The sequence below is a fragment of the Gigantopelta aegis genome, chromosome 14 (assembly GCF_016097555.1).
Source record: "Gigantopelta aegis isolate Gae_Host chromosome 14, Gae_host_genome, whole genome shotgun sequence".
Lineage (NCBI taxonomy): Eukaryota > Metazoa > Mollusca > Gastropoda > Neomphalida > Peltospiridae > Gigantopelta > Gigantopelta aegis.
Genome location: NC_054712.1, coordinates 38,067,695 through 38,095,452, shown reverse-complemented (window position 1 = coordinate 38,095,452; position 27,758 = coordinate 38,067,695). Strand labels below are relative to the sequence as shown.

The window sequence follows — 27,758 nt, the reverse complement described above, 5'->3', positions numbered from 1 at the left end:
TTTCAATGTTGGGCTAGTAAATAACTACTATTGCCATGCCTGACGGCTAGCAGAGCTTGTAGATTGTGGTAGCCCCACTCCCATGGCTAGTGACTTTCAGTGTTGGGTTAGTAAAGAACTACTATTTGCCATGCACGACGGCTAGCAGAGCTTCTAGATTATGGTAGCCCCACTCCCATGGCTAGTGACTTTCAATGTTGGGCTAGTAAATAACTACTATTGCCATGCCCGATGGCTAGTGAAAATAAGTTGTCAAATGCTGCATTTAAGTCTTTATTTTGTAAAATTTAATATGAATATGCTGCCCCCATCTCCACCCCCAATATTGGTGTTTTTAATCTCTTTAGGTAACATATCCAATTATTACTATTAGTAAATTTGTATTAAGTAAAGTAGGGCTAGTGAATTTTTGCTCATGGCTAGTGGATTTTGTAAACATTCTAGAATCCCTGGTGTATGTAGATATATAAAGATAAAGTTACAAACTAAAAGATCAAGGGAGTATCTGTGTATGCATGGGGGCGTGCACCGGTCACTCCAATTTGCTGTAAGTTACTCCATATCTTTCCTGCTTTATATTAAGATGCCTTTGGTCCTGGGGCTTTTAAATACAGTGAAACCTGGCTAAAACAGACTCTGTCTGAACAAACCTGTCAAAACCAGCCAAGTTTCGGGGTTTCAGAATTTTCTAAAATCAAAAATGTGACCCTCTGAACACCAGAGGCCCATTTCACAAAACATCGTAAGTTTACATCTGTGACTAGCGGTTATACCAGTTATACGTTCACACGTGTTTGGCATCTATTTCACACAGAAAATTACATCATTACGGAAGATGGCATATTTTAAGGACAAAATAAAATAAAAATAAGAGAACTTCAAACTATATTACTGGTAATATTAGTAGTAACAAGAATTGTGGTTTACTCGTAGAGTTATGTTTACGTGCGAAACTAGGCTTACAATGTTTTGTGAAATTGGGCCCAAGTCCTGTCTATATCGTATAAATATTAGGTCCCCGATGTGATCTGGTTTAGACAGGTTTCACTGTAGTGATTGATTTTACTTCCTGTACATACCTACACCCTATCTTGACCTCTGTTACCTCTTGAGGTTGGGGTATCTCACAGTTGAAAAATCATCCCATGGCATATTTTTCACCAATTTTGGCAAACTTAAGTCAAAATTACTCAAATGGCTCCATATCTTTTCAATGAACCATTCCAAAGTATGTGCCAACTTACCTCTTGAAAACTGCGCAATCTTTTAGATCTTGGACTTAAACCTACGGGATATTCAAAATTCAATATAACCACAAATGCCCCCCTGCCAGCTACCGACCCTGGTCGGGCTGCTGGTGCTCACTTGTACGGGTGGTCCCTCCTCCCACCCACCCCAAACCCTTTACTGTCCTGGACGGAGGACTCGGCATAAATCGACACGTGCCCATGACAGGCATGCGCTACAACATCTTGCTCTGAATGTGCACATTAAGCCCTGTGTCGAGACCTGACCTGTTTTGCAGCAGACTCAATGTGGCATTTTAAAACTTACATCTGAATCAGCAGCTAATGTGTAAGAGTGGGATATTTTATACGTTACACAAGAGGCTTACTGTAAATCTTGTTAAAATCTACATTGCGCTTATTTTTGCAATCTGAAAAAAATTTAGAATCAGTTTCTGTGTCGAACATTTAAATAGAAATACATATAAGAAATACATTTTTCATTTGGTCTTACATTTTTCTATCTTTACTAATTAATATATACTTTAGATTTTATTCTTTTTAAATTTTCTTTGTTTCTTTCTTCTTTTTTTTTTTTTCTTTTTTTTTGTGCTTTATTTGTAGTTTTATTTATGTATGCATGGCTTAATTATTGTTTGCTCATTAACATAATTTATGACTTGATCAATATTCTCAAAGAGATCCACAGACTCAAAAATAAATTCATTCTTTTACATACAACTTGATCTGCTTTAAGCAAATCTTAAAAATCTGCTGGTGTTTTCCCGTACATTTTGAAAGTGCTGTTTAGAGTTAAGATTGGATAATGTTTTTTTTCTTGAGGTATTTTTCAAATAAAAATTTTAAAATTATAATTTCAAAGAAATAAATTCAAGAGATTCATTTGGAATGGTTAAGTGTCTTACATTTACATGTAAAAGTGTTTGAATTTTACCTGCATCAAACGTCTATTACAAACTGAAGTTCTGATTTGTTTTTGTTTAATAAATACATTTCTAGGTACACGGTATATACATATTGATATTCTTTCTCTTTTTTTTCTCTTTTTTTTTTATGAAATTGACTGCATATATAATTGTAACGTAGTTTGCATTATATATCTTTTTAAATTTTATTTATTTTTTTGCCTTTTAGTTTTAGTATTTTCACTGTTCAGAAGATAGCAACCAGTTATGTTTTAGAAATATATATATTCAGTTTTAGATTTAAATTTGTAGTTAATTTATATTGTTTTTCTGATTTTTTTGTTCTCCATAAGTTTATTTATTAGCTATTTCACTTTTATTGTAACTGTATTATGTAGAACATGCAAGCAAACTCAAGACAAACTCATTAAGAAGTAGACAGTCAGTGGTTCAAGTTAATCTCATGATTCAGTTTATCCGTCGTGATTTATTTAATTTATCCGATCAATGTGTATCAATATATTTATAAATATCTATATGTAACAGTATGTTATCTCCGCTTAACAGCTGTGTATACGCTTCTGAACAGTGAATAACGTAGTTTGTGTGTTCGTCTAATGTCAAGGTCACTATGGCAGGTACACTTGTCTTCTGAAAATGTGCTGTGAAAAGAGTCTGAAAAATTAATGGAGATATTAAAAACTTTCCCCCCACTTCACCTTCCTATGACACTTTTCTCAAGCCTGTTGCATGGGATTGGTCTGAATATTCAAATTTTCTCCTATCTAGTATTAAATTTCTAAATTATCAGTATCTCTTATTCAAGGTTTAAGTTGTAATTTTTTAATTGACCAGAATCAAATTACAGTAAAATTTGGGAAATATATTTCATTGTTGAATTTACAAAAAAGAAAGAAAGAAGAGAGCTAATTTGGAAATAAAATAATTACATTTTCTAAAAGAGTGTTAACTTTGTAACAAAATTACAAGTGACATTTTGACTAAGTGAAACTTTATTAGGTCTTTTTTTTTTCTTTTTCTTTTTTTTGGCTTCAGCTTAGAACTGCACAGTGATCATAAAAATATCGGAATATGATGTCACTTTCAAATGGTTTTAGTTTAAGATGGTTTAAACTAAATATTTATTACCACTACCTTTGTGGTTTTGGGATCAGCCAACAGGCGTATGCCTATATTTAAGACCTCTCATTGTTTGTTGATCATATTATTATTATTATAAATTGTTTGGTTTATTACCCAAGACCAAATAATAATAATCTTTCACTGCACACTTTCAGAATTGATTGTTTAACATAATTCTGTTAGCTGGCCTTGGCATGAATGCATTCATTAATGTTTCTCAGCTTGTGTTCATCTTTCACTGTACTTACCTGTACTTATAAACATTTTTTGCTTCTGGATCTTTTCTGCCGTTTTATCACAGCCTCTTTCTGACGAGGATATGCTGAACTTGCAAGAAGCCATCAAGTCGCTAGATAGCTGCACGGCAGCACTAAACGATGATTATGACACAGAGCCCAATGGCGAGGGCTCAGAGCGTAAGGCAAGAAAGCTACCTACCATGCTGTTGTAGTGTGTTTTCACTCCACGCACACGTACACTGTGCATACTCAGTAGTTTAGATAGTAGCATGTTGCAGTGTGTCCTTCATTAACACAGTAGAGTTGTTTTCCTTTATTGCTTTTTAGACTGAATGTTTATTATTATTACCATATTGGTTTTTTTTAAATGTTCTGCTTTATTATTTAATTTTTAAATTAATTTTGAAAGAAATGTTTTATTAGAAAATCTGTGTTATATGGATTAGTTTGTATATTATTTTACTTGTTAAATTTATATTTTCAGTTATAGTATAGTGTAAGATTGTAGGATGTCCATTTCAGGTATGTTAGAATGTTAAGTTTTTTTTGCAAGTGCAAGTGGCAGTAATTGGTATGCCATTGCATTAGGTAATTTTGAGTTGTAGATTTATAGCCGTATACACGTAGGTAGTGAATTCTAAATAATGTTCATTTTTCAGAGCAGAGGTTTTATCAAAATATATAAATAATTTGTCAAAATACTTGTTTACAACTTTCTGAACACTTACCAAGAAACTAGTCAACAACCTGAAATGGATAAAAGTCCCCCCCCCCTCCCCCCTAAAGAAAAACCAACAAAAAAACCCCTCCCTTTTATAAATTATTATAAATGTTTTTACGGTTATAAAATATTTTTTAAAAACAACAACGAAAAGTAGATGTTTATCCTATAGCTACAATATAATAATAATATGTTAGCTAGATCTGGTATCTAAACAAACAAAAAACTACAAAAACAAAACACACAAACAACCCAGACAAGAAATGAAACCAAAACCAAAAACACTTTAATGAAATACATATTCTCCTTCTTCCCCCCCCCCCCCCCCCCCCCCCCCCCCCCCCCCCCGCTTTGTTAGTGCTTATAGGCCAATTTTCTTAGTGATTAAGTTAGTTTTGTTAGTGTTTGGGCCAGTTTTGCTAGTATTTGAACTAGTTATGCTGTTTAGTAGATCGGAGGCCTAATTCACAAAGCTCTTTTTAGCTCTCTTAAGCAATGTACCATTATCCTTACAAGACTTTTGGCATTGTACTGCGAGATCGTAAAGTTGAGTTTAGTGAATTAGGCCCCAGAAGATTCATTATCTTGTTTTTACCTATCTGTGTATAAGGTGTGAGCACATTTCACATACTATGTTGTGTATCTCACATTTTTTCACATTCTAAACAAACTTGGCTGTTGACACTGTTTTAAAAATGTCTCACACATCCTAGAAGACACTGTCAATACGTATCATTCATTATCTTGTTTTTACATCTCTCTGTGTAAGGTGTGAGCACATTTCACATTTAATATGCTGTGTATCTCACATTTAATATGCTGTGTATCTCACATTTAATATGCTGTGTATCTCACATTCTGAACAAACTTGACTGTGGACACTTGTTTTCAAAATGTCTCACACATTCTAGAATACACTTGTCAACATGGATGATTAATTATCTTGTTTTTACCTATCTGTGTGTAAGGTGTGAGCACATTCACATTTAAAATGTTGTGTATCTCACATTTCTCACATTCTGAACAAACTTGGCTGTTGACACTGTTTTCAAAATGTCTCACACATTCTAGAATACACTGTCAACCCTGCTTACACATGCCGCACATTTCAACTGTTTGTTGCAGGTGATTTGAGTGTTTTCTTGATCTACATGTAGTTTGTCATAGAGATAGTGATAATGATTATTGTTCCGGTTTGTTTTTTTGAAATTTTAAATTCAATTAGCTGTGATAATAATACTAAACATTTTGACTGATAAAATGAGATTTATTTTATTTTTGAAAATAATGTTTTTAAGTTTGTTTTTTTAAATACTGGTAGGTGGAAGAAAAGTTAAGTTACTTAGTAAGAGTGGATGCGATCATTTTAGAAGAAGTAATTTTGAGTAAAGGAATAAGACTATAATTAATAACATTGAAATATCTCTTATTTAAATGCTAAATGCAGTAAGTACCTGTAATTAAAATCTAATGTACCTGTAATTAAAATCTAAAGTACCTGTAATTAAAATCTAATGTACCTGTAATTAACTTGTGAGGATGTGGGACATAGCCCAGTGGTAAAGTGCTCACTCGATGTGTGGTCGGTCTGGGATCGATCCCCGTCGGTGGGCCCATTGGGCTATTTCTCGTTCCAGCCAGTGTACCACGATTGGCATAAATATACGGCCATGGTATGTACTACCCTGTCTGTGGGATAGTGCATATAAAAGATCCCTTGCTGTTAACTGAAAGTGGCGACAGTGGGTTTCCTGTCTCAATATCTGTGTGGTCCTTAACCATATTTCCGACGCTATATAACCGTAAATAAAATGTGTTGAGTGCGTCGTCAAATATTTCATTTCTTTCCTTCCTTAAATGGTGAATATCTATGATCATAATGTGCCGACTATTTGTTCTAAAGTATTGTTTTTAACTACATTATTAGTAACAAAAAATAATAAACCTGCACAAAAAAATAACGAGAAAAATAATGGTTCTTTTATTGAATTGAAGATGGTTGTGATGATAATATTCCAAGTTTGGACTGATAAAATGAGATTTATTTTATTTTAAAGTATAATTTGTTTATTTTTAAGTACATTTTTTGGTAACATAAATAACAAACCTGGAAGATTAAAAATTAAATAATTAAATTGTAGAAGCCTGTGATGGCAATGCTAAAGTTTAAACTAATGAAATAAGAGTTATTTTCAAGTACAGTAAAGTACTTTTATAACGAACCGAAAGGGACCATGATAGTTCGTTATAGCAGTATTTCGTTGTACACATTTGTACAAGTTGGTTATTAATGTATAGGGAGATAAAACAGGACTTTACAATCAGTTCGTTCTATGCAGTAGTTCGTTCTTAGGATGTTCGTTACGAGTGTACTTTGAGTTAACATGAAAAATTAACAAAACTGTAAGGGGAAAAAAAGAAGACATAATAGTATTTCATACTTAAATTGTAGATGTTTATGATAATAACTCATGTAATTATGTACTAATAATTCTGTAATTGAATTGTAAAAGGCTTGTAATAATCCTCCAAATTCAGTCTTATGAAATGAGATATTAACAATTAATTCAATTGTGTTATTGAATTGTACCATAGCAGGCTGATATGACAAAGCTCAACAGAAGATGTGTAGCCTGATGGACTCGAGTTTATTTTAAGTTAACAAAAAATGCAACAGAATTGACTTGTGATGTCAAAGTATTATATTTTTAAAAATACATTTTTGCTAACAAAAACTAACAAACCTGCAACAACCAAACAAAAAAAAGCACAAAAATGGAGAAAATTTCCAGCAAGTTTAGACTGATGAACCAAGGTTTAATATATTGTAAATTATCAGTAAAAACAAGGTATTGTTTTATTCTAACAGAAGATGCAGCAGAATTCCCTGGAGCTGGCAGAGGCTATTCGCGAGCTGGAGGCGAGCACAGCCGCATTGGAGAGCACGTATGACGAGTCGAGCTACACGAGTCATACAAGTCACAGCTCGCTGCAGTGCTCCAGCGGCTACGGAACCATGAACAGCACACCGTCCGGCTCAGAGGACACCATCGCGTCCGGAGGTGAGTAGAGTATGTCATGAGTCTGAGTCTTACGAGTCACAGCTTGCTGCAGTGCTCCAGCAGCTACGGAACCATGAACAGCACGCTGTCCGGCTCAGAGGACACCATCGCGTCCAGAGGTGAGTAGTGTATTATGAGACAAGTCGAGTCATTCGAGTCACAGTTCGCTGCAGTGCTCCAGCGGCTACGGAACCATGAACAGCACACCATCCGGCTCAGAGGACACCATCGCGTCCGGAGGTGAGTAGAGTATGTCATGAGTCTGAGTCTTATGAGTCACAGCTTGCTGCAGTGCTCCAGCGGCTACGAAACCATGAACAGCACACCATCCGGCTCAGAGGACACCATCGCGTCCGGAGGTGAGTAGAGTATGTCATGAGTCTGAGTCTTATGAGTCACAGCTTGCTGCAGTGCTCCAGCGGCTATGGAACCATGAACAGCACGCTGTCCGGTTCAGAGGACACCATCGCGTCCAGAGGTGAGTAGTGTATTATGAGACAAGTCGAGTCATTCGAGTCAAAGTTCGCTGCAGTGCTCCAGCGGCTACGGAACCATGAACAGCACACCGTCATGCCCAGAGGACACCATCGCGTCTGGAGGTGAGTAGAGTATGTCATGAGTCTGAGTCTTATGAGTCATAGCTTGCTGCAGTGCTCCAGCGGCTACGAAACCATGAACAGCACACCGTCCGGCTCAGAGGACACCATCGCGTCCAGAGGTGAGTAGAGTATGTCATGAGTCTGAGTCTTATGAGTCACAGCTTGCTGCAGTGCTCCAGCAGCTATGGAACCATGAACAGCACGCTGTCCGGCTCGGAGGACACCATCGCGTCCAGAGGTGAGTAGTGTATTATGAGACAAGTCGAGTCATTCGAGTCAAAGTTCGCTGCAGTGCTCCAGCGGCTACGGAACCATGAACAGCACACCGTCCGGCCCAGAGGACACCATCGCGTCCGGAGGTGAGTAGAGTATGTTATGAGTCTTAGTCTTATGAGTCACAGCTTGCTGCAGTGCTCCAGCGGCTACGGAACCATGAACAGCACACCGTCATGCCCAGAGGACACCATCGCGTCTGGAGGTGAGTAGAGTATGTCATGAGTCTGAGTCTTATGAGTCATAGCTTGCTGCAGTGCTCCAGCAGCTACGGAACCATGAACAGCACGCTGTCCGGCTCAGAAGACACCATCGCGTCCAGAGGTGAGTAGTGTATTATGAGACAAGTCGAGTCATTCGAGTCACAGTTCGCTGCAGTGCTCCAGCGGCTACGGAACCATGAACAGCACACCGTCCGGCTCAGAGGACACCATCGCGTCCGGAGGTGAGTAGAGTATGTCATGAGTCTGAGTCTTATGAGTCACAGCTTGCTGCAGTGCTCCAGCGGCTATGGAACCATGAACAGCACGCTGTCCGGCTCAGAGGACACCATCGCGTCCAGAGGTGAGTAGTGTATTATGAGACAAGTCGAGTCATTCGAGTCAAAGTTCGCTGCAGTGCTCCAGCGGCTACGGAACCATGAACAGCACACCGTCCGGCCCAGAGGACACCATCGCGTCCGGAGGTGAGTAGAGTATGTCATGAGTCTGAGTCTTATGAGTCACAGCTTGCTGCAGTGCTCCAGCAGCTACGGAACCATGAACAGCACGCTGTCCGGCTCAGAGGACACCATCGCGTCCAGAGGTGAGTAGTGTATTATGAGACAAATCGAGTCATTCGAGTCAAAGTTCGCTGCAGTGCTCCAGCGGCTACGGAACCATGAACAGTACACCATCCGGCTCGTGTCCAGAGGTGAGTAGTATATATCATGAGTCAAGTCATACGAGTCGCAGCTCGCTGCAGTGTTCCAGCAGTTATTGAACCATGAACAGCACGCCGTCTGGCTCAGAAGACACTACCACATCTGGATGTGAGTAGTGTATGTCATGAGTAGTATGTAATACTCCAATCCTGTCATGCTTAGAGTTCACATCACATTTTACAGAAAATAGTATATTGCTCTAATCTTTTAATTCTTGAAGGTAAGTAGTATCAGCCCTCTACATTGTGACCAATTGGGTAACATATATGACCTTTTTATTTTATTTGGTGACTAAAATATTTCATACTTTCTATATCAAAAACCCCAACCATTGGCACCATCTGGCTCCTAGATGGAAAAGTTAATGTAGATAGCTGAGTATGTTATGCTCCAATCCCATAATGCTTGGAGTTCATATCACATTGTAGGTGTAAGTGGTATTGTAATGATCCAATCACATCGTGTTTAGGCGTTAAATTCCATCATGGTTTAATTGAGTTTGTCACTGGTCCATTGGCTGAGTGGTTAGTTAATGTCGCAGGCTGTCAAATGGCATGTGAATCGGTGCAGTAGGTTCGAATACCATCAGTATGCACTTGTGTTTTTAGTGTGTATTGCTTTACTGCTTTATTTGTATGTTGAGTTTATTCATTATGAAATACAAATGTAATCCCAGAAAAGTAGAACCCATTAAAGGAACATACCCTAGTTTCAACACGTGAAAATTAACACTGAGTTTAATTTACCTACAAACCTGTAACACATTTGGATAAAGTTACAATTGAGTGAGACATGAGTCTGTGACTGTGAAATGGTGAAATACTCTCTAAAAATAAACTGAAACTTGATTTCATAACTGTTACTTCTCAGACGCACGTGTATTTTTAAGAATATGAGAAATGCATTTGGTAATATTAAAAACACCAGGATGACCAAAAACACTTCGAATGTACGGAAAATGATAATCTAAACCATAAAATCTAAATGTCTGATTTCAGTTATCAATAAGGGCTGTAATAGTCAAAAATATGTCTTAGTGTTTACAAACTAGGGTATGTTCCTTTAAACATGAAAACAAGAAAAAATAAGGTCATCTACTAAAATGTTCCATATTCCCTGTCCAAAAATGTACGATATGGTTTCGGCTGATGCTTTACATACAAGTACATTCCAAATGAGGACCGCCATTTTAGACCGTTGTCCAACCCTAACCCTAGGGCAGATTTCAGTATCCGACCAACAATATAAAACATTTCTGGATTTGTTTCGCAATCCACTTCTATCTCTGATTATTATTTACATGTATGTGGCTGTACAATATTAATGTTAGCATGAGAGAAGAAATAGACTAGATATTGTAGTAGTTTTTTTTACGTTTCTCAGTTGCATCTATGAGTTTGTAAATGTTGTTTGCAGTAGTTTCATCATGCATGGTGGAAAACTTTGCATATTTTCTTCACCTAATTATTAAATATAAATTTTATTTGCTTGCTTTTTCCATTTTACAATTCTGTCTAATCTAGACATCTTTTTTTTTGTTTCCACCATTTGGCATGTCTGCACGTTATTATATTTTTTCAATGTTTTTTAAAATCCTTTATTTAAAATGAAATTTTTCTTTTGTTTTATGTGTCAGTGTTGACATTATGTTGCATCTTGTTGTTTTAATGTTTGCAGATTTCAGTGTCGCTTGTTCCGAGCATGATCAAGAGAAATATTACACGATTCCACGAAGTCGAGACGTGTATGCGGCATATCACGCGTTCTTACAGCCAAAATGCCCTGCATCGACCGCTGGTGTGTTCTCTTGTTCTCGTTACTTAACACAGCCCACACGTCCTCCCCCCACAGTCATAATATAACCTACACCTTCCCTCCAGTTAGCATGTTGTTGAGTTAACACAATTTCCACTCCAGTTAGCATGCTGTTGAGTTTAATATAACCTACACCTCCCCCCCCCCCCTCCCCCACAGTTAGCATGTTGTTGAGTTAACACAATTTCCACTCCAGTTAGCATGCTGTTGAGTGTAATATAACCTACATCTCTCCCACAGCATGCTGTTGAGTTTAACACAATCTACACCTTTTCACCAGTTAGTTTGCTGTGGAGTTTAACAGAAACTACACTCCAGCATGCTGTTGAGTTTAGCACAACTACATCTCATTTAGTATGATATTGACTGTAACAGCCTACACCTCATAATCATATATAGCATGCTGTTTGTAACACAACCTATACCTCAGTATGCTGGTGAGTTTTAATAACTATACCCCGATTAGCATGCAATTAAGTTTACACATAACTTACACTCTAGTTGAAATGCTGTTGAGTTTTAACACAACCTACATCTCAGTTAGCATGCAGTTGAGTTTAACCTTCTGACTAAATAATAAAGTTTTTGTTTAACGACACCACTATAGCACATTGATTTATTAATCATTGGCTGTTGGATGTCAAACATATGGTCATTTTGACACAGGCATAGAGAGGGGGAAACCCGTTACATTTCTCCATTAGTAGCAAGGGATTTTTTATATGCACAATCCCACAGACAGGATAGCACATACCACGGCCTTTGATATACCAGTCGTGGTGCACTGGCTGTGACGAGAAATAGCCCAATTAGCCCCCCCCCCCCCCCCTTTTCTGACTACTGCAGTCAAGAAGATAACTTGCCCGAAGTCACACAAGCTGACACACTGCATACTGCATACAGTATAGTCACTCATTCATATTTCCCCATTGTTTGACACACTGCATACTGCATACAGTATAGTCACTCATTCATATTTCCCCATTGTTTGGCATACTGCATACAGTATAGTCACTCATTCATATTTCCCCATTGTTTGACACACTGCATACTGCATACATTATAGTCACTCATTCATATTTCCCCATTGTTTGGCACACTTCACTGACTGGATGGGATGTAGCCCAGTGGCACAGTATTCGTTCAATGCACGGTCGGTGTGGGATTGATTGCCGTCGATGGGCCCATTGAGTTTGTCGTTAAATAAAACATTTCCTTCCTTCTCTTTTTTTTTTTAACTTCACTGACTGGAAATAATCGGAGAACAACACTGATCGAAACTAATCGTGATAATGGCCGTTTCAGTTTTTTGTTTTTGTATGAGAAAAACCTGGGATTCTTTTGTTTAAAAAGTTGTTTTCGGCGAGTATTTTCGCCTGACAACAATGGCGAAACACTGCGGGCATATTCAGGAATATATAGCTGATTGTGACAGTTAGTTTGATAATACATTTTACCATTTTACCAACATCGATAAGCACGAAATATTTGAATATGGATCATAATTAGTTTGGGTTTTTTTAAATTCTGATCAGAAAAACAGTTATTGGGAATAATAATAGTCGTAAGTACTGCACATCTAACCACAAAGGTGCATAAGTAAATGCGACTTTATGCAAACTTACACTGTCGTTAGAATGCTGTTTAGATAAACAAAACCTACATTTGGTTAGCATGCTGTTGAGTTTAATATAATCTACACCTCCAGTTAGCATACTGTTCATTTTAATCCATCCTGCGGTACACTCCAGTTAGAATGCTGTTAAGCTTAATAGAATCTTCACTTGGCATGCTGTTTAATTAACACCACATACACTGCAGTTGGCCTACTAATGAGTTTAACACAACCTACTCCTCAGCTATTAAACATTCCTCAAGGAAACATTAATTATTAGTTGCTTTGTGACATTACTGGTCAAACTACTGTCTAATGTTTTAAAATTGTGTTAATCAGTTAACACAACCTAGATACTTTCCCATCAGTTAACACAACCTAGATACCTTCCCTTTTAGTTAACACAACCTAGATACCTTCCCTTTTAGTTAACACAACCTATATACCTTCCCATCAGTTAACACAACCTAGATACCTTCCCATTTAGTTAACACAACCTAGATACCTTCCCATAAGTTAACACAACCTAGATACTTTCCCATCAGTTAACACAACCTAGATACTTTCCCATTTAGTTAACACAACCTAGATACCTTACCTTTTAATTAACACAACCTATATACCTTCCCATCAGTTAACACAACCTAGATACCTTCCCATTTAGTTAACACAACCTAGATACCTTCCCATCAGTTAACACAACCTAGATGCCTTCCCATCAGTTAACACAACCTAGATACCTTCCCGTCAGTTAACACAACCTAGATACCTTCCCGTCAGTTAACACAACCTAGATACCTTCCCGTCAGTTAACACAACCTAGATACCTTCCCGTCAGTTAACACAACCTAGATACCTTCCCGTCAGTTAACACAACCTAGATACCTTCCCGTCAGTTAACACAACCTAGATACTGTCCCATCAGTTAACACAACCTATATACCTTCCCGTCAGTTAACACAACCTATATACCTTCCCGTCAGTTAACACAACCTAGATACCTTCCCGTCAGTTAACACAACCTAGATACCGTCCCATCAGTTAACACAATGTTTTTGTAATTGGGTAAGTTTTTAGTTCTGTCATACTCATGGGGTTTGTTTTAGTATGTTGTTTATTTTTGTGTATTGCTTGTGCTTATGTTTCCATATCATCTACTGTATATAGCTGACTTTGCTAAACCAGTCTGCACTGTATCATCAGGAGTCTTGATCTGTTGATTGGTGTTTTGGGGGAAGTATTGCCATATATAATGCATGCTTGTGTATTTTTTAATGTTGTACACACCCTTTATAAACTTTGAACAGCATTCCTGAACAAAGCCTGTATCCACCCATTAAATTGTAGATGCATTAGGTCAAACTAACCTAAAGGCATATAGCTAAATAATAAAGCTTAATTGCATCTACCTTGGATCAAGTGCCTGCCCTAATTTATGCGTCAATAAATAATTAATATTATTTAACTATAATCTCCCTTTTTGGGCTGATGCTAAAATACTAAGTAATTCTTCTCCCCCATTGGTAATCAGTAATGTAAATTGTCCCCGACATACTAACAATCCCCTTTCTTTCCCTACTTATACAAGCGACATATGTCAGAGATAGTGGACTGGATGGACAGGAATTCCTGTCTCATAGTTAAGTTGTTTTAGCATTTTCCAAGAATTTTTTTCTCACAGTCAATAATGGGGTATCTATTGTCAGGTTTTAATACAGTGTTTGTATTTGGGGGGAATCCCTGTTTTGATGATGATAGTAACATTTGAGTGTATTTTCCAGGAATTCATGTCTTAATGGTTGAGTATGGTTGTTAGGGTTTAGGTACTGTATTTTGCAGGAATTTTTGTATCAGTTGATTAATGGTGTATCTATTGTCAGGTTTTAATACAGTGTTTGTATTTTCCAGGAATTCCTGTTTAACGGTTGAGTAATGGCATTAGTATTGTCAGGTCTTAACACTTAAATGGTTGTATTTTATGAGAATTCCTGTCTTACATTTGAGTCAGGTTTTAACACTGGAGTGTTTATATTTTCCACAAAATCCTGTGTCACAGTCAAGTATGGTTGTCAGATTTTAACACTTAATGTTTAGATGCATTTTCAAGGAATTTCTGTCTCAGTTAGGTAATAATGTTAGCAATATTGTCAGGTTTTTAACACTGAGTATTTGTATTTCTAGGAATTCCTGTCTCACAGTCTGGCAATGGTGTTGGCAATATTGTCAGGTTTTAACACTAAGAGTGTTTGTATTTTCCAGGAATTCTCAGTTTAGTAATAGTTTTAGCAATATTGTCAGGTTTTAACACTTGAGTGTTTGTATTTTCTAGAAATTCATGCATCACAGTCAGGTAATGGTGTTAGCAATATTGTCGGGGTTTATTACACTTGAGTGTTTTTATTTTCCAGGAATTCCTGTCTCACAATCGGGCAATGGTGTTTCACAGCGGAGCTCAGTTGGCGCCCCCAAACCACCCCCTCCAGTGAGAAGAACTTCGTCCATGTCAACCGGTCCAGGACCGGCCCTATCCATAGTTAAAAAACTGCAGGCGACGGCGCCGAAACAAGGGCCGGTGATTCAGCATCGTCGTAGCCATTCAACCAGCAGCAGCAGTCACGGTAACGAGGGACCGTACGCCGAGCTGCAGCTGATACAGGAGAGTATACACGCCAAGCAGCAGCAAGACTCTGGCGCACCTGGCCAACAGAAACATTTGGCCAACAAGCCACATTTAACCAATCAAAATCTAGGAAATCAACATTCGGCCAATTGGCATCATCATCTTCATCAGTCTAGTGCCTCTGTGCAACAGCAACAGCAACAGCAACAGCACCAACAACAACAACAACAACAGCAGCAGCAGCAGCAACAACAGCATCATCATCCAATTATACCTCAGTCGCCGGTGGGAGGAGGGGTCACGTACGCCATTCCAAACGTGGCTGTAGGCAGTGGCGTTGTCGTGGAAACGGCGAGCTCGGAGGAGCACGCCAGCGTCATCCAGAGCCTGAACGCCAAGTTCTCGGAGCTGACGCAGCGACACGCGGATGACGAGGTCGACTTCCCACTGCCCCCGACCGAGGACGAGCTGAAGGAGATCGAGAAACTGTACAGCAAGCCGCCCCCCGTCCACCCCAAACCCCCCGACTCGGCCGTCATTATGCAGTTGAAGAGACGAGTCGCGTCGGACACGTGCAGTTCAGACGTTTGAGTTTCGGGGGAGGGCGTGCTTATATAATGGTTTAGAGGCTAGACTCCATCTCTAATGATGTCACGTGCATACATGTACAGATTGAATGGCAGTAGAGTTTAGACTTAATCTCTAATGATGTCACATGCATACAATTTGTATGGGGTTGCCATGGCTGTAGAGTCTAGACTTATGTCTAATGACGTCATATGCATACAATTTGTACGGTGTTGCCATGGCATTACGAGTCTCAGACTCTCTTAGAGTCTTTGAGTCTAGAATCTAAGCATTTATAAGCACCAAGCTTGATGTTTTTTCTCTCTGTGTGTGCGTGTGTGTTTTCTGTCACTTCAACCTGTGAGGAATTATTCTGCATGCAAAGTTTTATAATTTCTTGTTAAAGAAAGATAAAAACGGCTACGTTTTTTGTGTTATAATAAAGAAATAACATGATGGGGTATATCTTTTTGTGTTATTGTGCAAGAAACGTGAAATGCTGCTTGATAAAACGGCAAAACATTTTTTTATTTTTTTTTTTGCAAGGAACATAAAATGCTGCTTTATTTGATAAACAGCAAAACATTTTTTGTGTTGTACAAGAAACATGAAATGGTTCTTTATTCGATAAACAGCGAAACAATTTTTGTGTTATTCTGCAAGGAACACGAAATGCTGTTTTATTGTATAAATGGCGTGGGGGAAAAAAAAAAGGTGTTATGCCTCGATATAAATGAAGTGTGTACAACTCATAATAGGATGGAAAAAGTGAACTAATCATGACGCAAGAAAACATTCTGTTGTATAATGTAATACTGAATATGACTATTATAAAATGATCAGGATGCAATAACAAAGTTATTTTTAGACTGAGAAAACTTTAGTTTGAATATGTTTTTCATTGTATAATCATCATGTAATTTGTCATTTAAAGAAACGCATTGTTAATAGAACTGTCCCGAGTTGCCTACTAAGCGAGACTTTTTAACGACTAATTACATATTAAATATATTTTTCTAAATAAAATATTAGTGGCTGTATATTATATGTGTTTCTGATCATCCAAGTGTTTGTTCCAGGTCAAACTTAATTTTATTTCCTAATACAAAAAATTTCATACATATGCAATTATCTGGAGAACAAATCCAGTTTGGGCTACTTACAGATATTAAGACGATTAGGAACCCATTAAATATAATATACAGACACAGGGCTCGAATTTAAGAATTTGTCTTCCACGGCAATGTTTAAAAGAATCATAGGTAGGCTCGAAATTGCCGTTGGTGGACTGTTTTGAGCCTGCTTATGGCAATTTTTTTTAAAGTGACATTTGCAGCAACTAAACCTGACCGAAAGGCTATCTTGTTATATGTAGACATCTTTTAAATGTGCAAATGTTAAATATTGGCAGATAATGTACACCAGGTGTATACATTTCACCATTGTTGAGGAGCTTTACCTACAGCAATTTATATCTCAATGATGGCAGTTGCCGTCGGTGCCACTGTTAAGTTCGAGCCCAGCAGAGACTGATATTCTAAGCAAGAAACTATATTCAGTGTGTAATTTTAGTCGTTAAAAAAATACTTATATTGGTCAGAAATATTTTACAATGCAGCAAACAGATTAATTCCTTCAAAAGATTTTTGTCTTTTTTGTCCAATTGGTCATGGTTTTGTTAATCAAAAAAAAGTTTTTCCCAATAAACAGTAAATGCATTGTACCTTTCTAATGATCCAAAATGTCCACATTAAAATGATTAAATTTTATTTTATTTTTCAAAACGCATAAATCATGTACGTTCATTGATTGCTTCTGAAAATTCAAAACTGTGGAAATAGAATACCTCCTTGTAGTCGGTTTATCCTCTATTGTAATATTAATTTTTAACATCACTTATGTAGAGCAGAGTGTTAACCAAGATTTTCTCTTTACGTTTACTTATTTTCACTAGCCCCATTTTATCAGTCATTGGCTAAAATCCTGTTGTGTTTTATGTTTGCAAAGCGTACCTTATACTGTATAGTACAAGATTTGGTAGCGAAGAAACTTAGTTAGACATACCCTTAGATAGCATAAGAAAAGCCATTCTCGTGTTTAATATATCACCATTCCTATTTTTCATTACCGTAGCATCTATTAAAAAAAAACGTATTTTTTTAAACAATGCTAAACCATTTATGATGGGTAATACCTGTAATTTCTTCAGAATTCTTGTTTAAACACCGATATTTAATTTATTTAAATTTCGCATGAAGGTGCAAATGTGATTCGACTGAACCGATGAAATGTAGAGATTGTGAGTTTGGAGGGTGTGTGAAACATTTGTAGCATATTAAAGGTGCAGTTATTAATAGGACTACACAGGACTTCTACAATGGTTACAAAAGCCACTAGCCATGGGATCAGTGATTTAAAAACATTTACTAGCCACAATTTAAAATTCACTAGCCCTACTTTACTTTAAGTTAATACAATTTTACTAAATAATAATAATCAGATATGTCACCTAAAGAGGGTGATAGATCTTAAAAACGGTATTTATATTTACGAAATAGGCAATAACTGCAACATTTGATCTCTGTTTTTTTCTTATCACTAGCCGTCGGGCATGGCAATAGTAATTATTTACTAGCCCAGCTTTGAATATCACTAGCCATAGGAGTGGGAATACCATAATCTAGGACCCCTGCCTACAAATTAATCAATCCCATGCATAAAATTTGCATAAATTACTTAAGAATATCAAAATTATAACGTGCTTGTAAACCGAATCACATTCAGTGTTGCTAGATTCTTGTTTTATCTTATCATGTAACAAATCTTTTTTCAATCTGCGAATCCACAAAATCTGGCAAATTGGCTGTCGGCAGGCAGCTAGATCGGGCTATCAGAGGTAGATGAGTTGCACAGATTGTGAACTTTCAGTTCAGTAACATCTGCTTGACATAATTTTAAGAGTGTTTCCCCGGGCCCTGTTCCACGATCACCGTAACTGCACAGCTAACATATGCACTTAAGGTGATCTTAGCGCTAAGATCGCTTTGTGGAACGGGGCCCAGAACTGTACGTTCCCAATTCTGTTAGCTGTCCTCTTAAAGACCCTGTAATTTATAAAGCTTTTAAATTTTTTTATTACAAAATTAAATTATAATAAATGGTTAAAAAGTTTAATGGCCATATATGTGTGGTTCAAGGTATAATGTTTACATTTCAGAGTAAAAGTTAACAATAATTCAACTTAGAAACTGCACCTTTAAGATCTAGGTGTTACGGTTAATCCTAAAACATGATCTTTATAGAAGTGAATCCTAAAGGAAGACAGTTTTGAAAATAAAAAACAAAACAAATTCCAGACAAATTATGAAAGAAAATATTTGGAATATTAAATATTTTATTGGCAAAAAAAAAAAAAAATATTGACATTTATTACATCAGGGTTTTCATGTTTTGCTTTTGTTTCTTTCTTTTTTTCCTTCGGTTTTTTTCCTCTCCATTTTCAAAGAATATAATTCAGTTTAAAATGATAGTGTATTGATGTGCTAACCTTACTACCATATTCTGTAATGCAATGCAGGCATCTATATATTTAAAATTCCAGGAACTAAGAAAAAGTACCTTGTATGAGTATGTTCAACTTGTAGGTTTTTGCATCCATTAGAAGCTGATTTATGGTCAGAAGTGATAAAAGAACCTTCAAGCTATAACGGTGGTGTGCAGTGATTATAACTGGAGGGAAGAAAGTATCTGTACTTAATGGCTGTGTGTGTAATTTGTGACTGAATGATGAATACATGCTTTGTGATGATGAAATAATAATGTACATTTGTATGACGGAACAGTGATTCAAGGCAGTTCTGTACAGTTTGTCTAGACCACTATCAAAGTAATTAATTACGTAGTGCTGCAGTAATCGTATAACAACTTTGAACAATGATATCATTATCTCACACTAAACCATATGAGATTGTTTTATTTTGTCTGTAACTGTAATAATTATGTTTTCGTTTCAGTCACCAATCTTGCATGTAATTTCTTAAATCATTATTAGTATATATATATATAAACTGATGGACATTTCATCAGTGTATAGGGCCCATGCTTTTAAAACCTTTTAGAGTCTTGACTCAAATCTTTATGGACATCACAAGCATACAATTTGTATGATGGTCTTGACTCAAATCTTTCTGGACATCACAAGCATACAATTTGTATGATGGTCTTGACTCAAATCTTTATTGACATCACAAGCATACAATTTGTATGACTGTCTTGACTCAAATCTTTATTGACATCAGCAATTTGTATGATGGTCTAGACTAAACTATTTATTGACACCAGCAATTTGTATAATGGTGCAATGACATTGAAAGTATTGAGATGTTATTAAAAGAGTTGAGTTTTGATTTTAAAACTTTCATAAGCTCGGGTCCCAGATGTCATGTAGTTCACTATATGTACAGGACATTAGCGTGTATGTACTTGTAAATAATTTTATATCTGATGGGAAAGTTGATTGATACGCCGAGAGAAAAAAAATGCAAAAGCCTTCCAGTTGAGACCGATATGCTATGTTATTTTAATGTGGCAGTTATCGCAAGTTTAGCAAGCGGTTTTTCCTATGTGTATTATTTTAATATGAACTTTTATCAGTTATTACAAGCTAGAATGCTGTATTTTGTACAATGTTTTTGTTTTTGTTTTATTTTAATGTGGCAGTTATACAGAAAGCTAGGATGCTGTTTTATAGAGATGCAGATAAGTTAAAAGAGACCGTTCTGAGTTTGCTATTATTGATAAGATGTTGAGATTTTCATACATATAGAGAATAACTAGTTAATGACGTAGGATCTCGGCTTTATTCTGTGAAGGTAAGAATTGGAAATTTTGCGAGGATTGGCAAGTGGAATTTCCCATTCGACATGAACATAATAAAGCCGATAAACTACGTCATAATCTAGTTATTATTTTTATCCTACAATCCATAAAATTTCAGAGGAAAACCTATTTGACATAAGTAAAATGACGTAGATGTCAAATTAGCCATCTTGTAATGTAGCTATGCATGTGACGTCGCATGCGTGACGTCAAAAGTGAAAATCTGCTAGTATACATTTATGACTTTTGCTTTAATCGGTCAGCATAATCGGCCAATAGAAACAGAGGTTGCAGGTAAAAAGCTGATCATTACCTTTTCATAGGAATGGGGGGGGGGGGGGGGGGGAATGTCAGAGGTCAGGTCAAGTATTCGTGAAAAGTGGGATGTGATCTAGCCTGAGGTGCTTTGGTCACAGGATCGAACCTCCTTGGTGGAACCATTAATAAATCAGTGTGCTCTTAATGGTGATGTTAAACAAAACAAGGAAACTTTTCCTCGGTGGACCTGTTCTCCGATTGTTTTCTTTCCCCCTTCCAAACAGTGCCCCACAACTGGTATATGAAATGTTGTGGTATGTGCTGTCCTGCGTGGGATCGTGTATCTAAAAGATCCCTTGCTGTTAAAGAAAAAATGTAGCAGGTTTCCTCTGAAGTCTACGAGTCAAAGTAACCAAATGTTTTACATCCGATAGCCAATGATTAAATAAATCGGTGTCCTCTGGTGGTTTTGTTAAACCAAACAAACTTAAACTTTCGAGACAAGAAAATATATTTAATATGGATGTAAGTTGTTATAAAGGCATTATTAGTTGGACATATTTTATAATGCTGGGAAACAAAGAACAGTCTCTTTAACTTATGCTCACTGGTTATATCACGCTAGAAATGTGTTTTATTCACCAGGCATTGTTTAAATGTGGCATTGTAGAAATTAAAAGTGTTTTGCTGTATTCAGTATTTTAATTATGTAGCAATTTTATTGTTTAAATCAAGCTAGAAAGCTCTTCTTTGTTATGTTCATTATTGTAATGTGGAACTTTTTGTCAGTTAAGCAAGCTTAGGAAAACACTTTGATCCAAATTTACGAAGCCTGTTTTTCTTAAACGCAAGCATTAAAGCATAGTCAATTTATGTACAGATAGCATCTTCATAAATCAAGGCTAATATTCGTTCCTCATATTCAGCCTTGATACATGTCGTCAAGAAATCGTGCCACACAATGCTTAAATTTCATTGGATGCGATGAGATCTGATTGCAACGAATCGCAACGCTCCTTATAGATTCCCTTGTTATTGTAAACAAAGATGGCAGCGTCAGCGTCCGGCAGTTAATTTTTCATATTGCTTTCAAGATTGTCACATGTTACCGATGCTGTGATTGGTCAGCGATGTCATCATGTAAGGGACATAATCGGTGTTACAAATTTTCTTCCAATAGAGGGCGCTAGTAGTGGATATCAGCAATCTTGACTACATGTATCAAGGCTGAATACGAGGAACAAATATTAGCGTTGATTTATGAAGATGGTACAGATAGTAGCACACACTGTAAGACAAGAATGCGCTTTGTAAATTCGGCCCTTTTTGTGTGCTTTGTTTTAATGTGCATGTTTTATCAAACAAGCTGGAAAGCTGTTTTGTGCAATATCTCTTGTATGTTTCTTTCCAATGCTTTGAGTACCGGAAGAGCTAAAGTAAAAACTGGGATGACTGTCAGGGGCAGACCCAGGGTAGGGTTTTGTGCATTGGGCAAACACTGCTGAAACAGCATAAGGCAGAGTGCTCGTTTTATGTTTGTTGTATTACATTTCACACTGCATTTGTGTGTGTGGGGGGGGGGGGGGGGGGGGGGGTAGCTGTCCAAAACATCTTTGGAAATCAACCCCTTCCTTTTGTCTCCACTAGACACTTGAAAGTCCTTCCCTAAAATCCTAGGTCATTTCTATATACATGGGCGTGTAGCCGATGTAGGCTATATCAAAAATAAAACTTTAAAAAACCCCAAATAGCTGGGTAATAAATAGAATAACAAACTCGGTATCAGTTATTATCAAATTTATGTCTCTCGTGAAATAATTTTCACTTGTCACAAGCTAAAGCTCGTGACAAGTGAAAATTATTTCACTCGAGACATAAATTTGATAATAACTGGTAACTCATTTATTATCCTCTATATACTACATCAAATATGATATAAAATTATAGTGAAGATAAGAATATTAAATCGTCGAAACCTTTTGCATCTTATAAGATCAGATGACTAAAATTACCTCCCTGACTAAAATTACCTCCCTCTCCCATCCTGCCCCACCACTGTTCGTAATCCAATGAACCTCAAAAACATCATACTTGTGATAACGGTATGTTTAGTAGTATATGTACAGATTTGTGTGACTAATGTAACGGAAATGTATTGACCAAGGTGGTGTTTTTTAAAGCTTAATGTGTCTACATACAATTGGATACATTACTAATATCAAAATGGGTTTTATCGCTAATGGTATATGTGACTATCACACAATCAGGAGATGGTATCAAAAGTAGACCGTATTTATATTTAATATTAAGCAGAATGTTTATGTACAGTTGGTCACATTAGGGAGGTTTACAGATTCCTTAAAGGCGCAGTGCCTAATTTCAGATCGTAAAAATATGAACACTAAGTTTAGTTAAATCTACAAACCTGCAACACACATTTAGATACGGTTATAACAGAGAGAAATTAAGGTCTGATGTTTAAACAGGGAAATACAGTCAAAGATAACTAGAGCTTGTCTAATTAACCGTTACTTCTTAGACAAACAGGCGTTTTTAAAAACTAGGGTATGTTGCTTTAAGTGTACTTGCACTTTTCTACATGTAGTGACAAACTTTGCAGTTTGATGTCATCAAGTGTAGCATGTCACATAATGCATGTAGTTCTACATGTTGGCTCAAACTTGCATTGGGGGTGCCATCCACACTCGTTTACAGGTATTATGGGGTGACAGACAGATATAAAATGTGGTTGGGAAGAAAAGGTGTGATTGGGGGGAGTGCATGTCTCCCTCCCCCATCCCCTGGTTACACCTATGCCTGTAAAGTGTCTTTGCTTAAACACAAACATGTAGGTATTGAAAGCTTGAAGTTGCTATAAGTGAATGCATTTATAGTTTTCTAAATGTATTTGTGCAAACATTATACTGAGTGAAAGAAATAAGGGAGCACTTAGTATTGTAGACCTAATTTCAGTCACTATACATGTAGCATCATAATATCTTTATATCTCTCAACACATTTTATTTACGGTTATGTGGCATCAGACATATGGTTAAGGACCACACAGATATTGAGAGAGGAAACCTGCTGTCGCCACTTCATGGGCCGTTCTTTTTGATTAGCAGCAAGGTATCTTTTATATGCACCGTCCGACAGACAGGATAGTACATACCACAGCCTTTGTTACACCAGTTGTGGAGCACTGGCTGGAACGAGAAATAGCACAATGCGTCCACCGACGGGGATTGATCCTAGACCAACTGCGCATCAAGTGAACATTTTACCACTGGGCTACATCTCACCCCTAATGTCTAAAGTACAGACATGTATGGGTTTTGGTTGTCCTACTCTATATAAATAAAAATTAAAATGTGGCTTTTACCTCCTTAAAAAAACAACTAGAGGCAGTGCCCCCCTCCCCCCAATACTAGAGAATGTGTTTATGCCCAAACTTAAGATATCGGCAGACATGTTTTGTTATTGTGAAACATTTCTGAAAAGTATGTAGGGTGGGAGCCGAAGCTATAACCACCCATAGATTGGCTCATTTGGGTCTGGGGTTTGTAAAAAACGAAGAAACGAAAAAAAAGAAGCAAAAAACAAAGCAGTTTGTCATTTTTCTTCATGTGCATATTTGTTAGCTTATACATTATTTAAATTAGTGCTTACTGTACGATGTTGCATTGTGTGTTAATTTTTGTGCTACACTTGGCGTGTTTCGTCTCTATTTGGAGATCTCATGAGAGAAGATGACAGATCGTCATTAACTGCCACTACGTGCCTGTCCTTGCATCAACCGTAATGGGAAGTTTGTCTTGTTCATGAAAATGTTGTAAAGTTATTTTGTGGGTTTTTTTTCTTCTTTTTTCTTTGGTTTTTTTTCTTAAAAAGAAATCGTAATAAAATTTACTAGAGTGCTAACTATGTTATGGACTTTTCTTATTTTTATGTATTGATCCCTGTCGGTGGGCCCAAAAGGGCTATTTCTCATTCCAGCCAGTGCACCACGACTGGTATATCAAAGGTAGTGGTATGTGCTATCCTGATTGTGACATGTGTACAGTGAAACTCTGCTATTGCGACTATTGGAGAGACTTATTAAAAGTGGTCCGAATAGTGGGTTGGTCCTGATACTGAATTACCAAAATGATGATTGTTTGGTAAATATTGATAGAATTTTACATTGCACTCTCCTCAGTTGCCGTCAGTGTAAACTGTTAAAATTGCATGACGATGAAGGCGTATTAACATTTACATTATGCATTGTGTGTGTATACATACACACACACACACACACATACATACATACATACATGCCGCAATAGCTCGGAGAGCATCATCGTTAGTCTTGCAATTTGCAGGTGCTGGCGATTCGGTGCCACAGGTTCGAGTCTCAGTAACGACATGGGACAATTTGTGAGGCCAGAAAGGATTTAATTATCCCCTGCGCCAGTGCGTTAATATCTATGTATGTAATGGTCAACCTCGACATACATACAATATATAGATATTCATACATACATACATACACACTGTGATGTATAGTTAACTTGACAATCATTTTTTGTGACGCGTAAGTTGGCTACAAGCGCACGGGCTGTAAATAACTTTTAGTCGAAATTTTTTTTTAAATTTGCTCGAGACCTGATTTTTGAGGATATGTAAGAAATAGAATAATACATTTGTGTCCTTTAGATATCATTTATCTTACAACACATTGTTTAAAAACATTCAACTCGCTTTTGCTCGTTAGATACAGTGTCATTTTAAAACAACTGCAAGATAAATGGTCTCTCTTATTTTTGATAACACAGGGTTGTTAACGCACGTACGTGTTAACAATTTCAAGACATACGACTGGCCAAGCATCTCGTAGATCCTGGGGGCAGGATGTAGCCCAGTGGTAAAGCGCACGATCGATCCCCGTCGATGGGCCCATTGGGCTATTTCTCGTTCCAGCCAGTGCACCACGACTGGTATATCAAAGGCCGTGGTATGTGTTATCCTGTCCGTGGGATGGTGTATATAAAAGATCCCTTGCTGCTAATAAAAAAAAGAGTAGCTCATGAAGAGGCTACAGCGGGTTTCCTCTCTCAATATCTGTGTGGTCCTTAACCATATGTCTGATGCCATATAACCGTAAATAAAATGTGTTGAGTGCATGGTTAAATAAAACATTTCCTTCCTTCCTCTCAATATCTGTGTGGTCCTTAACCATATGTCTGATGCCATATAACCGTAAATAAAATGTGTTGAGTGCATGGTTAAATAAAACATTCCCTTCCTTCCTCTCAATATCTGTGTGGTCCTTAACCATATGTCTGATGCCATATAACCGTAAATAAAATGTGTTGAGTGCATCGTTAAATAAAACGAAATATTTCCTTCCTTCCTCTCAATATCTGTGTGGTCCTTAACCATGTCTGACGCCATATAACCGTAAATAAAATGTGTTGAGTGCATGGTTAAATAAAACATTTCCTTCCTTCCTCTCAATATCTGTGTGGTCCTTAACCATGTCTGACGCCATATAACCGTAAATAAAATGTGTTGAGTGCATGGTTAAATAAAACATTTCCTTCCTTCCTCTCTCAATATCTGTGTGATCCTTAACCATATGTCTGACGCCATATAACCGTAAATAAAATGTTGAGTGCATGGTTAAATAAAACATTTCCTTCCTTCCTCTCTCAATATCTGTGTGGTCCTTAACCATATGTCTGACGCCATATAACCGTAAATAAAATGTGTTGAGTGCATGGTTAAATAAAACATTTCCTTCCTTCCTTCCAATATCTGTGTGGTCCTTCTCTGACGCCAATATCGTTAAATAAAATGTGTGAGGCATGGTTAAATAAAACCTTCCTTCCTTCCTCTCTCAATATCTGTGTGGTCCTGACCGCCATATAACCGTAAATAAAATGTGTTGAGTGCATGGTTAAATAAAACATTTCCTTCCTTCCTCTCAATATCTGTGTGGTCCTTAACCATGGCTGACGCCATATATCCGTAAATAAAATGTGTTGAGTGCATGGTTAAATAAAACATTTCCTTCCTTCCTCTCTCAATATCTGTGTGGTCCTTAACCATATGTCTGACGCCATATAACCGTAAATAAAATGTGTTGAGTGCATGGTTAAATAAAACATTTCCTTCCTTCCTCTCAATATCTGTGTGGTCCTTAACCATGGCTGACGCCATATATCCGTAAATAAAATGTGTTGAGTGCATGGTTAAATAAAACATTTCCTTCCTTCCTCTCAATATCTGTGTGGTCCTTAACCATATGTCTGACGCCATATAACCGTAAATAAAATGTGTTGAGTGCATGGTTAAATAAAACATTTCCTTCCTTCCTCTCAATATCTGTGTGGTCCTTAACCATGGCTGACGCCATATATCCGTAAATAAAATGTGTTGAGTGCATGGTTAAATAAAACATTTCCTTCCTCTCTCAATATCTGTGTGGTCCTTAACCATATGTCTGACGCCATATAACTGTAAATAAAATGTGTTGAGTGCATGGTTAAATAAAACATTTCCTTCCTTCCTCAATATCTGTGTGGTCCTTAACCATGGCTGACGCCATATATCCGTAAATAAAATGTGTTGAGTGCATGGTTAAATAAAACATTTCCTTCCTCTCTCAATATCTGTGTGGTCCTTAACCATATAACCATAAATAAAATGTGTTGAGTGCATGGTTAAATAAAACATTTCCTTCCTTCCTCTCTCAATATCTGTGTGATCCTTAACCATATGTCTGACGCCATATAACCGTAAATAAAATGTGTTGAGTGCATGGTTAAATAAAACATTTCCTTCCTTCCTCTCTCAATATCTGTGTGATCCTTAACCATATGTCTGACGCCATATAACCGTAAATAAAATGTG

At 37.1% G+C, this 27,758-nt stretch overlaps 1 protein-coding gene across 4 annotated transcripts in view; it reads left to right on the top strand.

Moving 5' to 3' along the window:
• The window catches only part of LOC121388003 (protein MTSS 1-like), a 121,791-nt gene extending 100,235 nt beyond the window's left edge, over window positions 1-21,556 (top strand). For all 4 annotated transcript variants that reach the window (XM_041519196.1, XM_041519198.1, XM_041519197.1 and 1 more), the window contains 3 exons: window positions 7,125-7,317; window positions 10,789-10,908; window positions 14,950-21,556. In XM_041519196.1, coding sequence (XP_041375130.1) covers window positions 7,125-7,317; window positions 10,789-10,908; window positions 14,950-15,752 — 1,116 coding nt within the window. In that variant the 3' untranslated portion in view covers window positions 15,753-21,556. The remainder of the gene's footprint in view (window positions 1-7,124; window positions 7,318-10,788; window positions 10,909-14,949) is intronic.
• The last annotated feature ends 6,202 nt before the right edge of the window (window positions 21,557-27,758 follow it).